This window comes from Adiantum capillus-veneris, chromosome 14, assembly GCF_014529385.1.
Source record: "Adiantum capillus-veneris isolate H3 chromosome 14, ASM1452938v2, whole genome shotgun sequence".
In the NCBI taxonomy this organism is placed as follows: Eukaryota; Viridiplantae; Streptophyta; class Polypodiopsida; order Polypodiales; family Pteridaceae; genus Adiantum; species Adiantum capillus-veneris.
Genome location: NC_140944.1, coordinates 111,813,438 through 111,830,893, shown reverse-complemented (window position 1 = coordinate 111,830,893; position 17,456 = coordinate 111,813,438). Strand labels below are relative to the sequence as shown.

At 42.2% G+C, this 17,456-nt stretch overlaps 1 protein-coding gene across 1 annotated transcript; it reads left to right on the top strand.

Moving 5' to 3' along the window:
- The first annotated feature begins 6,969 nt into the window (after positions 1-6,969).
- On the top strand, positions 6,970-8,480 carry LOC147442945 (uncharacterized). Its single transcript, XM_086529752.1, has 6 exons — positions 6,970-7,033; positions 7,152-7,226; positions 7,657-7,722; positions 7,807-7,928; positions 8,022-8,045; positions 8,397-8,480. The coding sequence occupies exons 1-6, from the start codon at positions 6,970-6,972 to the stop codon at positions 8,478-8,480; spliced, it is 435 nt and encodes a 144-aa protein (XP_086385878.1).
- The last annotated feature ends 8,976 nt before the right edge of the window (positions 8,481-17,456 follow it).

Here is a 17,456-nt window from a genome sequence, read left to right as displayed (position 1 = left end):
TTGTTGTAGTGAGAGTCGTCTATGGTGACCCCGAACAAATCTGCATCTATCTTCAACATGTCATCCTCGCTCTGCTCTTTCTGTGTGCTAGTATAGCCTTCATCATAGCCCGTCTTGGTCTCCTACTTATAGCTCGTCGTATCGCCCTCATCTTTAATTTCCATAGGACGATAACTGCTCTCCTTGGTCTTCAAATCAAGCACAATTTGTCTGCCTCTCTCTTTGTTAGGCAAAGTGAACACTTTGCTCTCCCAATCCTGCTTTGCACCTATCGCCAAAAGCCATGGCCTACCCAAAATAATTGGATAAGCATTATCCCCTACCTTCATAAAAAAAAGTCTATCAGGCACTCTATGCCCATCACATTGACTTTCACATCCTGTGCCACACCCAGACACCTGGCTTTAGTATGGTTGGCCATCCTCATGCGCACATTTGACCTGACTACTGCCTTGACTCCTGTCTCTTTCATGACTGCTTCTGTCATGACACAAACCTGTGCTCCACCGTCTATGTAGGCTTGTACCTGCATCCTCTTCTTCTCTATAATTGCATCCACGAGCGGAAGAACGTCTGTGTGGTTACCTACCCTCAAAGCCATGTTTTGCACTGCTTGCACATTTCCCTTAGCTCTTGGCAGCCTGGTGCTAACACTTGTGGACCACTACCTTCTTAAATTTGGATTTAAAGATAGCAACTGACCAAAAGTAATATTTGCCTTTTGATTTTTAACATCACTCACGAGATTGTACTCGGGATAGCCCATCCTAGCTGGAAATCCACTTGCTTGATCTTGCGACGCCTTCTTCTTTTGCTAGGCTCGGGCTGCTCTCTACCTTTGTACACCTTCTCTTTGCCCTTGCGAGCTCTAGTTTCCCACTCTATCTCTGTCTCCCTCTCAGCTCTTGCCCTCTTATTGGCCAAAACTTTGACATCCTGCTTATCTACCCCTATGATGTTTACCCTTGGGACCTCACCTCTGTTTTGCGGAGCTGGCTGCACAGGATTCTCCACCACTTTCTCTCTTGGACCATTTTACCGCCCTTGACCTCGACCTCTACCAAACAACGGGTACATACCTTCTCTCTCTCTCTCTCTCTCTCTCTCTCTCTCTCTGCGGTTGAGGACAATCAGGTGCATAGTGCCCTTCTTCTGCACAATTACAACACCTACCTGGCAGTGGCCTTGCCTTGCCCCTTGCTCCTCTTGGCTGCCCTCTATCCATGACACTGAGCCGCAACTCATGCATCTGCTTGGATAAATCTTGCACTGTGCGCACCCAATTTTGTGGCACAATAGCTACACCTCGAATTCCCTGATTTTCTTCATGTGCAGTCTCTCTCGGACTCTGCGGTTGAACATGGGCCATCGTCTCGTAGCTTGACACGCCTTGCTCTATCTTCTTCTTTATCTTTCTACTCTTCGACCGTGCAATGGCTACTGCACCATTGTAATTCTCTGGGCTCTCGAAATCAACTTTCTCTCTCACCTTGGGGTGCAGACACGCCATGAACTTGTCGAGCTTGAAATAGTCTCCATAAGCAATTGCATGGCTGCCACTAACTCTGCCCAACACTCTTCAAAATGACCCAAAAACAAATTGAACTCTTCACTTACGTCTTGCTTAAGCGCCTTCAGCTTTGCATCCATTTTGATTGGGGAAGTCTCCATGCGAAAGTCGTGAAGAAACCTCGCTCGTAGAGCCGGCCATGCTTGCTTCGGCTCACTATCCAATGCATCGTACCATGCTTTATCTCTACCACGCATCACCAAAGGAAAAGTCTGCATTTTACTATCCTCGTTCGGCATACGCAATGATAGAATGTACAGCTCAAAATTTGACATCCACTCGTCAGGGATCTCTTCTCTTGTGAAAATCGTTCCATAGCTTCTCACTTCCATGACTTCCAACGCGAAAACCGCTTCTTTTTCGATCAACTAGGAGCAATCAGTGTGCTCCTCAATGGGGGCACCAGAAGATGGAGAGGGGGAATGGGGGAACACACCCGCACAAACACAAGGGCCTCTCTATAGCGCAGGGTACTCACAACACCCCTATCCTCTGAGAAAACACCTTCAAAGAAACACTCTTCACTAGCAGACCACCGCTTGCTCAATTGTCACTACTCACACACTCCACAAAACCACCACACAATGTACACCTACTACCACTGCCTGTCTCCACCCTTACACACGCACACAGACACTCAATCTCACTCTCTCACTCAAAACACCGTCGGTCCGGGGAGACACACACTTTCACACAGCCGGCACCGAGGAGAATCATGAAAGCAGGAGAAAGAGAAGGGGGGAAAGGGGAAACAATAGCACGGGAGGCAAGTGTGGCTTGATTGCACTTCAAAAAACATATACACATGCTTGCACTGCCATCACCATGGCCATTTCCAAACCAAAGTTACAAAGGGGCTAGCTTGCTTGAACTCCACTTTGCAGGCTTCAAACGGCACCTCAAAAGGCCCAAAAAAAAGCCCCTTATTTGATCCATTTTTGACTTTTATAGGGGGGGGATTTAATTTGGGAATTTACAATTTAATTGGTCCACTTGGCATCTTGAATTGGTATCTTTTGGGAAAGAGGGCACCGCTTTGCTCTATCTCTCTCTTCTTCACTCTTTGCACTTGGGAGGGGGGCATTAGCGATGTCGCTTTTGCCCCCTAGGCTCTTCATTTTTTATTTTTTATTTTTCACCTTTTACCCCCTTTTGGTTTAGCCTTATACTGCTCAATTTTTGACTTTGACTCTCTCCCTCTATCCATCCGACTCCTTCTTGGATCCCTTTTGGCTTTGACCTCCATGTTTTGGCCCTTGGACTTGGTTTGGCTTTATCTTTGCCCTCAGCTTGGCTTTGTCCGGCCGCTAGTTCTCCCTTGCTCCTTTGGTCCTCCCCTTTATCCTTTCCTTGTCCGGTCCCTCTTACCTTTGCCTTTGCTTGGCCCGGACGCCCTTTGCAATGTCTCCCCTTTTTCTCTCTCTATGCCACGGGAGTCATCTCTTACCTAAGGGGGGGAGGCAATAGCGATGTCGCTATTGCCCCCTCCCTTTTCCTTTAAAACTTCGAGGCCCCATGGGCCCATGGGAACTGCCCTATGCCGGGCGCCACATCATTGTCACTATCAACTGCCTCACACGCGGGTGCGCCACCTGCACCACCCTGCTTCAACAAATTCCGCCCACGCAGTGCCGCGTTCGGCCACCACAGCGCCGCCAGGGCCCTCGCCATGGCCACGAGCTCCCAAGGATCCCTTATGCCTCACATACCTAAAATGGAGTTGCGCCCCAGCTCTTTTATGCCAAAATCAAAAGCCGCGCGCCCGCATATGGGATATCGTGGGTGCCACGTGTCACTCGATGACCTCATGGCTTTAGAGCCTTGCAAAAGTTTGAAAATATTCCATAAAAAACCAATTTCTTCTCACACTGCTTGTCTGCTTGCCAACTGGCACCCGGTAATCGAATCTCGGGGCTGTAAAGTTTTACTGATGGACCTGGTTCCCGACTTCGAACCCCGCCCGTGCTCACCTTACTCTGACTCTCCCAGGCCTACCAAACAAGGCCGACAAAACACAAGAAAAGCATCTGTAATGACCGCTCAAGGGATAGCTCCCAACTTTGTCTTGCAGTATCTTGTGGACCAGGAACCCGATGGGTGAACCGTCTAATTTGTGCTATTCCCCATGCTGCACACTGCCCCGCCGAGAACCTTGGCGAGGCTAAAATGATGGCAGATGGCACATCTTCCCATGCAGTCGAGTGGGCTCAAACTCGGCCCCTAGAAAATCTCCTAATGGCCATAACTTGCTATCCAGAGCTCCGATTCGCATTCCGAGAAGACATGCATGCTCCATAACTTGAGCTCTACACATGTATGCACTGACATCAGGCCGGGCCACATGTCCCCAGCTGTTCTATCCGTTGGGGATCTGCTACACACTCTTTCTTGAAAGTGCAATATCTTGAGCACCAGGGGCTCCGTTTGACGAGCCGTCTGGACTCGCTTCTAGAGCACGCTGAACTCTACATTCTAGAGCTTTGACTCGGCATTTCAGACATCTTCATCTGCCATCCCATCTGGACCATTCCACTGCACTTTTGGCCTAAAAAACCGCATCATACATACTTTGCCGCTATCCTTTGGCTGCCTAGGGCCTTGGTACCTGCCCTAGCCTTCTGCACTGCACTCGACTACACCCTTTGCCTAGCATAGACCACCACTTAGCTTCGACCAACTTTAGTTGCACCAATGCCGACATGGATGTCTAGAGGGAATTTCTCAAGATAAAATTTTATAATTGATCATGATTTTTTTAAAATTGTTAGCTCCCCTCTAACAATCCACACTGACATGGATGCTTAGTTGGAGATCAATAAGATAAAGTTTTGATTTTTGGAATTGCCTCTAGGCATCCGCGTCGTCATGGACGATATGACGACGCGGATGCCTAGAGGGAATTTTAGTGAAGTAAATAAATTGTTGTTGGTTTGGTTTTACCAGTCTTCAAATTTGTGGACGAGGTCACAGAGGGAGATGAATTTCTTCAACTCAAGCTTCCATTATCTTAGAGAGCAGTGATCAAATAAGTGCAGTATCTGCAGATATGGCAGATGGTTTGGAGACACAGGAGGAGGAGATGCAAAGTCAAGACTTGGGGCTTGTCTCCATAATTGAAGTTGATGAATCTCTTGCCCCACAAGAGGCATGTTTTCAAATAGTGCCTTATGTCGTAAGAGATGAAGTAGCAGTAGAGACTGAGACAGGGGAAGAGCACAAACTTTACATGCATAGAGGACAAGATATTCTTCAATGTACTCGCATGTTTAGTTGTTTTGATTGTCCACCAATTCCTTTATGTCGATTGATCCCTTATGCAAGGGTGAGAGGCTTACGAGATGATGTTAGTGGATTGAAAGCTGCTTTTGCAAAGGAGGGCTACATGAAAGAAAAAGGAGCACTACATGTAAGAAAAAGGAGCTTTTATTGTTTCAGTTTGGAATTGCAAGAAGGAGGAAGCTTATGTGATAGGTATTTCATTTCTCTGCTTTGGTCTTTCCTACTGTCTATTTCTATGGTGTTTTTTGTTGTTCTCATAAATAGTAGTTGAGTGTATTTTTATGGCTATGATTATCTTTTTTGCAAAGGACCTTCTTACTTCATGGGACCCAATATGGGTTGACATACATAAAGAGTTTGAAATTGAGCTTTCTAAAAGACCAAATCTTCAAGTTCTCTCTAATAAAATGTTCTACATTTGGGAGGGTAGTCATAGAACGGTCGCTTGGATGGATGCTATTAAAGACGGATTCTCCATTGATCGAGAGAAACATTGTAGTGTGCTTTGTACAGTTATTGATCCTACGCGAGTGCCAGAGATAGCTCTGATTAGTAGCTTGCAAAGAATGAATTTGTAAGCTTCATGACTTTCGATATATTTTAGCAGAAAATTTCTGTGTTGTGTTTCTAACTTTGTATATATTATATATGACCTTGGAATAGAATGACTACACATGCTCTTGTAGTCACGCATCTTAGGGATGAGCTTGTCAACTGCTCCCACATTTGTGCAGCAGATCATGGAGCCTATGTAGTAGGGCTACCCGAAAAAGATCAAAAGTTGATTATTGCAGTCTGTAAGAAATACTCAAAGGGTGTGGAGCCTTGGTATCCACTCACTCATTGATACTTGGGAAAGCTCTTATACGATGTAAGTGTTTTGGCTTGGTTTTTTGGAACGATCTCATATTTGCTTTTTGTGAAAATTACATATATTAAATTGTGTATTGAAGGATAAAATATCCAAGTAATTGATCCAAAGAGTATGTGCTTGTTTTTTGCAAATTATTTATTTTTAAGTATGTGTTGAATGTTCAAATGTCTAAAGAATTGAGCCAAAGAATAGAGCAAGCTACACACACAATGACAAATGAAGAACTTATAAAAGAGGAGGAGAAAATATTGAATGATTTAGCACTCAAATATGGAGAGCGCGTTTGGAAGGTGGTTGAATTATTTTTGTTTTGGGTGTTTTGCACATAGTGTAATAGCTGGTTAAACTTGGTTTTCTATTCGTTGCTTAAAAACTGCAGTTGCTAAATATTGATGATCCGAATCTTGGACTGGATTGGATGGTTCGAGTTCTTGCACTCAAACGGGGTCCTAATAGTTGGCTACGCTTGAGAAACTAAACTTGATTGCTATGCATGATGCTCCTGTCTTGAGCAAACTGTTATGGGTTTCCTTGCTTGAGGCAGATAAGATAATTACTAGATTCTCTTATGGTTTAAAGAAAGGAGATCATGTGTATCGCATGTGAGTAACGTTTCTTTTGACTTTCAAGAATCTTTGATGTAGAGTTGCTAGTTTTCTATGATTGTTTGGGTATTTTCTCATCTTCCTTGTTATGTAGTTGGATCCGTAGAGAGGGCCTTCTACAAAGGATTTTTGATAGGGCCACAAAGTTTGTGGAGGACTTGAGCAACATTGCTGGTGGTATTTTGTTGCCTCATGATTTCTCTCTTGTGTCTTACTTTGAGGAGCTCAAGGTTGAAGCACAACCCTATCTTTATCCTTTACTGACCTCTCTTGAAGCTAAGACAAAAGATGTTGACAAGCAAGCTATGAAGAAAGTGGACACGGTACGCATGGCATCTCAGTGGCTAGCCTACAAGTCAAGATCATCATACTTTTATTCAAGCTTTTCATAATTACGAAGTGTGTAGTGATGTTATTTTGTTATTTTGTTTTAGATTTCTATTATTCTTGGTTGGAAAAGGATTTCTACTAGGGATTCCATTCTTAGCTAAGCAGTGGGCACAAATATCTACTGGGGAAGGATGCATGTACTCCCCTTCCATGCATAAGCTCACTACTTGGGAGATGGAGGCATGTCCATGGTGGATAGACATGGCTTCTGGGCATGTATTGGCGAGAGAGAGAGAGAGCTTCATGATACTATGAGAGTTGGTGGCACATCCGTCCATGTGCCTCTCCCTCTTAGAGTGGATGAGGTGTTACCGGGTAAATGGTTACTCAAAACAGTCTCAAACATAATTTGTCTAAGAGCTTTAAATTCTCTTTTTCCTAAAATTATTTGTTCTACATACCGGTAATATTGTGTTTTTTTGCTTTTTTCAAGCTACAAATACTTCTCGCAAGGGAAAGAAGGTGATTGTTGAGACTAGGGTGGATGCAAACATGGAGCGAGAGCATGGTGAGATTTTAGTTGCGATGCAATCATTTGTTTCGTTCATTTATTGGAGTTAAGTCACTTTGTTTAGACTCTTGTATTGCAGTACCTCTTGGGGAGATTGTTGCAAAGAAAACCATTTCTTTTGTCTACATCATTGATATTCCCTTGTCTTCTCTGTCCTCATTGCCTGACTCAGGATGCATGGCCATTTTTGGGGACTACATAGCCATTGCTACTGATTTTAGGGCTAGTGTTTGACATCCGGCATGGATTCGTGTTCATGAGCACATGGGATGTGCACGCCTCGGTGGGACCTTGTGCGTGCGTGGTGGGAGAACAATTGCATGGGATGTTGATTTTATTTTTTTGGATCTTCCCTTTGGTGGCTCCCCATTAGCCTCCCTTGTTGTACCCCTTTGGGATATCTGTAGCGAGGATCATGTTCGTGCAGGCATGCAACTTGCATATTCGAGTTTGTCAGACTCAGGGTGGTTGTTGATCATGGTTTCTATGGCAGGTTGTTGCTTCAATCATAATTTTATACAATACTTGTCAATTTTTGTTGTGTGTTTTCTATTGTGACTTTTGAAACCTCTTGCAGAAGATACCATTGGCTGGGTTGAGAGATTTTGTCATGCATCAGAGATTTTTATTCATCGTTGCATTGTGGTCCTCCATCATGGAGCTTATGGTTATGGTAATAGCTTTGGTGGTCGGATTGAGGTAATGCTCTTCTACATATTAACTTGTTTGTTTCTCATTTTGGTGTGTTATTATTATTGTGGTTGCCCTCTAATTGTCTATGTGGTGGTGTAGTGTCATTGTTCTCTCTTACTTATGGTGCATAGGGTTGGCATGCAACCACCTTGCTTTGTGGTTGAGAGCACCCCACTATTCAATTGGCTTGGTATGAAGCCTTTGGATTCTTACATGATGCACCATCTTACAGAGTCTTCTCTAGCCAGATCATCATCAAGGGAGCCATGGCGTGGAGGCTTGCAACGAAGTCACTCTTTTATTGCATGTTTTGTGGAGCTTCTTTGTAGGCCTGGAGGTCTTTGTTTGGAATTGGTATGTGGTACAACGCCCGTATTGGTAGCATGCTTAGGCACAGGGCGGGTGTGTGCAACAATCGACATTGATGACACTTTGATTTCAGATTATGTGCAACCATTATTTCGCCCTAAAAAGCGAAGCAGAGAGGGAGCCTCCACCTCTCTTGATGTTGATAATGTGGGTGACATACCTTTGCGTGTCAACCCCTTTGATGACTAGTGAGATTCCACCTTACACTTCATTTCCCCCACCTATTTTATGTTTTCATCATACTTTTATGCTATTTTGTCACTTTTTTGTATCATTTTTAGTATTTGAAAATTATGGATAATGATTCAAACAACAATTTGAGATTTATTGTGCTTTTATGATGTAGATTTTGTATTGCTTGCATGTGGATTGTGAGACCTATATTTTTCTTTTTGTATGGAAGTGTGTTGCCAGTTTATGCTGAGGGGATTGCAAAAACCATGGCCTACGATACGATTTTGACACCCACAAGAAGTGTCAGAGACGCAATGTCTTTATTGATGACGAGTGTGACTCTTTATAGTCACGAGATAGAACCATAGCATTTCTTGTTTTTATTAGAGTGCAGAGGCATGGCATGTTGTTCTCTATATTCCACTAAATATTCCACTTGTTATCTTACAACTCTAAAGAAATCTCTCTTTTTTTTGAATAAGATATGGCAATTCTCTCTTAGTATAGTTTAGAAACTTTGTAGATGTATGAGCATTGTTGACTTCCATTAGATTGCTCCTTAAAATTTAAAGTTAAAATAAAAATTATGGTGTTGAATGTAGTTGTGGATCATTGCATGGTTTGTATTAGCTTTGCTACTAGCTTGGGTTTCTCATTGCTCGACATCAAGTATCAACTGCGCAAAAGAATCTAGAGTCTAATTTTGAACAACTATATTGCTACGATTACTTAGGGATTCAAGATCCTACTATTATTAAAGTAGGATCTTCATTCATATTTCTTAACAAAGCCCATTTGGTTTCTTTATTCATTTTATCGGATTTTCCTTCGCTCGAAAAATCTCGTTCGCCACACAGTAAGACTCATAAAAGTACAATGTGCACAAATAGGCCAGAGAACTAGATCCAATTAAGCTTCCTTTCTGATAGGAGGTGACATTACAACTAAGTGCCATCTTTTTGGGGGCATGTGCGCACACACATAAGATTTCACACTTGGGGCTTGTCCCGCCATGCACTTACATACACCATACCTCCCCCCAAGGGAGAAAAGATGCACATCTTTTTTTTCGCCATTTAGAATATCACTTCCAATGTCTCATGTGAAGGGAAGGACTTACAACAACTTTTGGCACGTCTTGGGAATTGAGTTGGAGACAAGGGTCTCAACTAGAGAAGAAGAGAAGAGACAAGGGCTGGCTATGTCCACTTGTGTACGTGACCTTAAGGCATGGAACTCATGTTGCTCAAGCATTAGACAATCGGTAACAATCCCAATGTGAATGGATGAGGCGAAGAAGAAACTAGGGGTTGTGTCATAGCAACAAAGACACGATATACTTGGGATGTGCATGTTTCCCACAAGGGGCTTGGTGTGAGATGATCATTTAATGAACAAAAACAAGTGAAAGAAATGACTAAACTCATAAATGAAAAGTGGATACTCCATTGGAAGAAGGAACCTCTCTTTGGTAATAGTGCAACAACTCCTTATTTGGTTATTTTGCAATTTGCAACAGCTGATTGACAACAAAAAGAAACTAAGAGAAACAACTAGACATTGTTTTGTTGGCATTGTTGTGCATTGCCTCCGTTGCTACAACCCATTCCATTAAGCATCCCACCATCTTTGGCCACATGAAACAGGTTTCTTTGAAACGTTCTTTTCACCGGAAGCTTTTGTGAGACTGAAGGGACTACCACATACGAATAACCATCTGGAATTGGAGATGATCTCTTCAGATAGCTGATTCCAGTGTTAAAATTTGTAGCTACTCAAATTTGCCAGTTCAGTTAATGAGATTGAAATGGAGTATAGAAATTGAGTTGGAATAGTTACTGAACTGAAATACTCTACTAGAATTAGGAACAGACTGAATGACTGGAAAAGTGTTTCAGATTCAGATTCAGATTTTACAGATACAAGGTATTACAGACTGAAGCTTGATGGACCACTATATTAATGATTACAGAGTAGAGTTACAAGTGAAGAGACTAGAACCAAAAGACTAGAAGTAAGAAGTCAAAGAGTGCAAACAAACCCAAAGTACAATCAGCCCGATTACAATGTAATGGGTCCTATTTATAGCTTCTTGTGGTTACTATGGTAATGACCATGGTAATTACTGGATGGTCCGTTGTTTGTATTGCTAGAGATGATTCCCAACTGTTGAGACTATCTCCGCCATCTACATCCTTCCCTCCTTTCTTGAATTTTGATAAAACTACAAATTTTTTGAAGAAAATCCACCCTCTGATCCTTCTGAGCTGTTGAGGAACCTCTTTGCCTGCTTGTTGAGTTGGCCAATGTTCCTCATGAGTCGGCCTATGTTCCTCGTGATAGTGTTCTTCTTAAGTGGCTAGCTCTCCTGGTATTGCTAGATTTACCATACTTCATGCTTGTTGAGTGCTTGACACCCCTATAGTTGTAATTCCATGGGTGTCTAGCCAAAGAAACACCAACATTCTACTGAAAAATCCACCGTCTGATTCTGAAATTGGCTGGAAAAATCCACCATCTGATTCTAAGAACGCCTGGAAAAATCCATCGTCGGATTTTGAGATGGAACTATTGAGTATCCTTCTAGTGAACCCGCTTCCTCTTGCCCTTCGGTCGTGTTGGTGTTTCAGAAGTCCCAGTGCCAACATTGTCCTTTTGGATAAGTCTGTAAATGGCCTCCTACTCAAGCTGATCCCGCCTTTCTATGGTCATTTCTACTTCATAAGGCATGAGAGGATGGTAGGGTTTGGTGTCGGGATCATAGAGCGTGCGTTTGCCTTTTGTTATACGAGTTCTGGCCAATTTGTGACAATGCGAAGCTGTATAGATCATCCTTTTAGGAGAGGCTGATTTGTTTTAATCCTAGCTTGAAATAGAATCTCAGCCATCTCTCTGTATTGTGGTCCCAGTCTTGGTTTAGCCGTAACATCCTTTTTCAAAAAATTTAGAGGACTCCACAGTAAGTTGTAGTAGCTGGTTTGTGATCTTGATGAGACCTCTAAGCTAAATTTCCCATTTCCCCATACATAGCTTAATTCTCTGTATCTCCTCTTTTAATTCCCCAGGATCATTTAATTGAAGAGCATCATTGAGCAGTGTTTCCCAGGTTCTCCATTCGACAGTAGATCGCTCATACCAATCCCGAAGATCATTAGTAATATTGTAGTATGTGATTGGTTTGGATGTTGAGGATACAGTGCTGGGAAAAACCTAGGCAGCTCAGCTTCTCTGACTGGTAAAGCATACAGGAGGACTGGAGAATCGGGTACAAATTCTAGAAAATTAAGAACAGCCTGATTCTCGTGCTGCATCATCTTTTTAGTTACTCTAACCAGCTGAAACAGTCTTCATAGAGAAGTTGCTTGTTCTCCTACTGTCATTTGAGTTGAAGGTCCTTTACTGGTGGTAGCCTGATCTTCAAGAATATCTTGGACCCTCTGATCCAGAACTCTCCTGGAAATTTACATTTGTAGTGAAACCTCTCTTAATTGACCTCTGACATCCTTCATACATTGATAGGTTGGCTTGTTCCCCAGCAAGAGCTCTAATTCAATGGCTAGGGAATGACAGTCTGCAGAGTAGATTGCCGCTGCCACTGTGGATTAACTATTTTGTCACCAGAATTTAGCACCCATTCAGGTATTCTGCTAGGATGCTCAGGTAGTTGGCACACCTCTTGGTCATGGAAACTAGCTGATTTCCAATGTTGTACCATTTCTCTAGTTCCGACATACAGTCGTTGAAACCATTCGAGATCAGACAAAAGATCATCATCCTCTAGATACCTCCTAGTTAAAGGAGCTTGTTGATGTCTTAGTCTCCTGATCAGTGTGATGAGCTACAATGAATGTTGCTCGTCACCTTTCAGGACCTCAGTCACAACTTTGCCTTTCCCTTTCTCATCAGTACTGTGCTCTGACTGGTGCACTAGTGGCTGTTGACCTTCATACTGGTCTGGGTGGTCTGTGCTAGACTGATTTTCTCTCGTGGCCCTTGCTCCACCAGCACCCGATCCTGAAGGTGGAGATGGAGGAGAGTCATCATCATCATGCCTTTCTTCTGGTTCATCCTCCTTCTTGTCCTCTTCTACTGCCTTATCATCCTCCTCCTCGAGGCTGTTCTGTTGCTCAATATAATCCAATATAGCCTGATTTTCCAAAGCACTATTGTATTTAGAGAGTTGATCCTACAAATCACTCTGCATTATTTCCATGAGTTCTCTTAGATTATCTATATTGAAAACAACATTCCTCTCTGTATTCAGTATCTCAACCAAATTATTATAGATATATCTCTCAGTTAAAGTGGCTTTCAAGGTAGTGTGACTAGTCACCAATGAGTTGATATCAACTCTCTTCATTCTCAACATAGTTTTGAATCTGTCTACAACTCTTTCAGCCTCTGCCTTTTCTTCTTGAAGTGTCCGCATCTTAGAATCCATTTTAGACAAATTTTCTTGTAAGTGCTGAATGGTCCTAGTTGATTGATTTTCAAGGGCACTGTGCCGCAAGGACTGAGTTCCTCTCTCCTGCTGCAACTTTTCAACTTGATACTCAGTGTCCCTTAGTTCACCTTTCAACTTGGTCAACTCATCATTTGACACCGAGGCATCCAAAATTTGTCCTATGGCATTCACAATAGTGTTCCAGGATGACTGAATAAGTACAGAACATCTATCATTCATTGTGGATGGGTCACAGGCAACTGGCTCATAAAATGTGAGACAGGAGCCATATATAGTAGTGTGGTGTAATCAGATTTGTGCAAGAGTAGACGTCCTTTAAGAGGATGAGTTTGCAGTTGATGTAATCGGTCCTTCTTTGTTAAATGCAGAGCCACCTCACTATAAGGAATGGAAACCTTACCCAGTGGATTCGAAGGTACCGTTGGTCCTTTTCCCTTATCAGTCTGACATACTGGCTGCTCAGCACTTGTCCTATCTGACAGGTCTTTTCCTACACTGGTGGTTGCTAAACTTTGCTCTGCTGGCTGGCTGATCCCACCAGTGGTCTGGACAAGGGGTTGTTCTGACTGACCAGCTGAAGTCATGGTCTGCTGGAGTCTTTTCAGCAGACACTATTTTGACTTGACTTTCCAGCTACCTGAGGAAAGCACTGCTTTTGGCCAATGTAGTTTTTGGCCTTTTGGAACTGCTAGCCTCCTCTTGCGTGGCTTTCCTCTTTTTCCCAGTGATGGCTAACTGGTTATCTGGGGCTTCTTCATCTGATGACAATTCCACATTGTTAGTTAGTGGAAAGGGCTTCTGGCTCCAAGCCATCCTTATTTGGTCATGAGCATTCAGAGAAGTTGCCCAGTAAAGGAACTGCCAAACATACCAGGCTTTGAACACATTTTGAGACTTCAATTCAGCAGTCTGCTGAAGTAAATTATGTGACATAATCTGACAAAGATTGATGGGAAATGTGGTGTCCAATATTTTTGCTAGTAACATAGAAAAGAAAATTCTGACACATAAGTTGGGTTGTTTTTGAGACTCACAGCTTCAGCTACAAAGCGATAAGCAGCAAGAATGTCCAGATCTGCTACTGGGACCCCTTGCACTCTGGCTTTGCATTTCTTCTTGGCAGCCTCATCTTCTTTTAGTGTTGCACTGATCTGTTCTGTTGTTGCTACAATTGGCTTTTACTCATTTGGCATTTTGAGTGCAAGCAATGTTCTCAGGTGTTACCGACATCTTTCTACCATAGACCATAGCACTTCCATCCTCCACATCAAAAGTATCAAGGACCTGTCTAATGATAGCTATGTCAAACTCAATCCTTGTAGCTTGCACAAACACATGCAAGTCCCACAGTTGGAGTAACGCTTTGTCTTGTTTAGTGAACACATACCGCTGTATTTTACTGTGAGAAATAAGTGGAAGAGAAGATTTTGTAGCAGCAATAAGTGATCGGGTTTCCTCTATAGCTTCTTGCATTCTTTTCGGCATTTTCTTCCTACCCATACATCGTGAAGACGATGACCCAGTAGAGGAAGAAGAAGAAGACTTACTTGAAGCTTCAAATCTGTATCTTGGTGTAGATGGTAAAAATAGATAGTAATCAGCAGTTTCCTCAGATGGAGAAGTTTGTAGTTGTAGTGACGAAACTTCAGATCTTGGCGATGGTGAGTGGATAGCAGTAGGCATACATCATGAAGGAGATTTATGAGGAAAAATACTCACGCGCCTTACTGTTATACGCGTCCGCGCCATAAAAGCTCCACTACTTACCGTTCCTAGATTCCTGTTCACCGCAAATGATGTGGTACACATGCATTGGATAATTCTCTCCATCTTCTCTGAAATGATTACTACTATTAGTCCAACTGCCCTTTTTCGCTATAAAGGCTGATATTGATTTCGACACTTTACTGATTTTGATATTGCCATGGTGTAAGTACTGAGGCTTTTCTGATCTCTTGACTGGTTCTGGAACTGGCTGTACATGGAAAAGGATTAAAATAGCTGATTCTAGTTTTTCCTCATCCTCAGTTCCCAGATTACCAGTACCATTATTTCTGGAATTCTCTCTGTCTTCTGAATAATAAAGCTTGATTTTAGCCCCATTACATACCCCTGGCAATAGTAATCCTGATAAATCTTTCAATCTAATTGTGCCATTGGAGAACACCCAATCAGCTTCGTATGGACCTGCCCAAGCTATTTTTAAGTTCGATTTCTTAGTGCCTAGCTTTGACTGATATAACAGAACCAAAGCTCCTTTCTAAAACTCCCTTACTTTGATTCATCTGTCATGCCAATGTTTCTTTCTTTGCTGAACAATTTCTTGTTCCAGCATAGCCCTCTGCCTTAACTCATCCAACTGTGTTAACTCCTCCATCCTCTACCTTATATTGTGATTAAAATCTAACCCATACTTGACTTCCATCTTGAGACTGGGTATGACAAATTCCATAGGCACAACAACTTCGGTTCCATACACCATTCTAAATGGTGTCAATCCCGTGGTGACCTTATAAGCTGTCCGATATGCCCATAGAGTTGTTTGAAGTTTCAAGTCCCACTGATGTGGCTCTTTCTGCACAGTCTTAGTGAGAATAGTCTTGACAGTCTTGTTACTGCTTTTGGCTTGCCTATTGCATCTTGGATAATATGGTGTGGATTTTTGATGCTTCATTGAAAGCATATCCATGAGAATATCCATAGTGTCATTGATAAAATGCGTACCCTGATCTGAACTAATCTCCACAGAACATCCGTATCGGCATACAATATTTTCAAATAGAAACATAGTTGTAGATTTTGTCGTGTTGTCGGGAAGAGCCTTAGCTTCTACCCATTTGGTCACATAACAAGTGGCCATCAATATATAACTATTCTTACTTGGAGTAATTTTCTTGAAGGGACCCATAAAATCTAGACCCCACTTCATAAAAACACCCAGTGGCTGAACTGGTGTGAAAGGAGTCATATCTGCTGCCGTGGGTCTGCCCATTCTTTGGCATATATGACAAGTTTTATAAAAGCTTTTGACATCATATATTAAAGTCTACCACCACAAACCAGCCTGCAAAATATTTTTGGAAGTAATATCAGTAGAAAAATGTCCTCTAGACTCCCCATTATGTGCCTCTAAAATGACTTGCATTCGTCCCTCCATGGACACACATCTGCAAAGAACCCCATCAACTCCCAATCTATAAAGTGATCCGCCAATGATGGTGAGCTTCAAACTCTTAACAATCAGAGCCTTCTTCTGATTCTGAGTCCAGTTATTTGGGAATCCTCCTTTAGAAAGAAACTGATATACATCATATAGTCCTGGATCAGTTGATTTTGCTGTTAACTGGAATAGTTTCGCATCTACTGGCTTGTCTCTTAAAGACACTTCAGAGTAGCCATCCGTACTCCTTTACAGAAATCAGCACCACAATGGTTCTTGTCGGGCTTATGGAAGATACCAAATTCAAACTCCATTAGGAACATCATCCAGCGTATCAGTCTGCCTTGAATAATGACTTTATTGATCAGAAATAATAAGGCCTGATGATCCACATAAAAATGAAATAGCTTGCCCAACAAATAATGTCTGAATTTGGTAGCACTAAAAACCATACCTAAAGCTTCTCTTTCTGTACTTATATACCCTTGTTCAGCCTGATTGAACCTGCGAGTGGCAAAATATAGTGGATAATTGGTTCTACCTTCGGGTTGAGCCAATATTGCTCCCATCGCCAGTCTTGAAGCATCAACATGTACATGAAAAATGACGTCCCAATTTGGTTTGTCAAAGAATTGGCTTACAGATAATAGCATTCTTTAAATTCTAAAAACTCTCCTCACATTCATCTGTCCAACTGAACTTCCGTGTCTTCTTTGTAAGTTCATACAAAGCTAATGCCTAAGAAGAAAAATTGTGCACAAAATGTCGATAAAAATTGATATATCCCAGAAAAGAGCTTAACTCTGACAAATTCCGAGGCGCCTTGGCCTATTGGACACACTGGATCTTGTCATTGGCCATTTCTTGGACACTACGTGTCCTAGTAACTGTCCTTACCAGACCAAGAAAACAGATTTGAATGGATTTAAACAAATCCTCTTTTCCTGACAATGCTGGAAAACCATTTCGAGAAAAGTAAATGCTTCTCCTCCGTTGAATATATAGTAAAATCATCCATAAATATGGCAAGGAACCAGTGAAGGAATTCACTGAATATTTCCATCATACATCGTTGAAAAGTGGCTGGTGCGTTGCAAAGACCAAATGGCATTACCAGATACATGAATGCTCCTCATTCAATATAATGAAAGTGGTTTTTATTCTGATCTTCAGGAGCAATCTGTAACTGGTTATAGCCACTATAACCATCCATAAAGCTATACATTTCATATCCTGCGATTTCATCAAGCAACATATCCGAAAATGGTAATGGAAATGGATCCTTAATTGTTTGAGCATTCAACTTCCTATAATCAACACACACTCTGAGCTTGCCATTTTTCTAGGGTACCACCAGAATAGGGAA

Coding starts and splice junctions, on each gene's coding strand:
- LOC147442945 (XM_086529752.1), top strand. CDS start 6,970: ATGAGAGTTGGTGGCACATCCGTCCATGTGCCTCTCCCTCTTAGAGTG. Junction 7,034..7,151: donor AGTGGATGAGGTGTTACCGG/GTAAATGGTTAC, acceptor GCTTTTTTCAAG/CTACAAATACTTCTCGCAAG. Junction 7,227..7,656: donor AAACATGGAGCGAGAGCATG/GTGAGATTTTAG, acceptor ATGTTCGTGCAG/GCATGCAACTTGCATATTCG.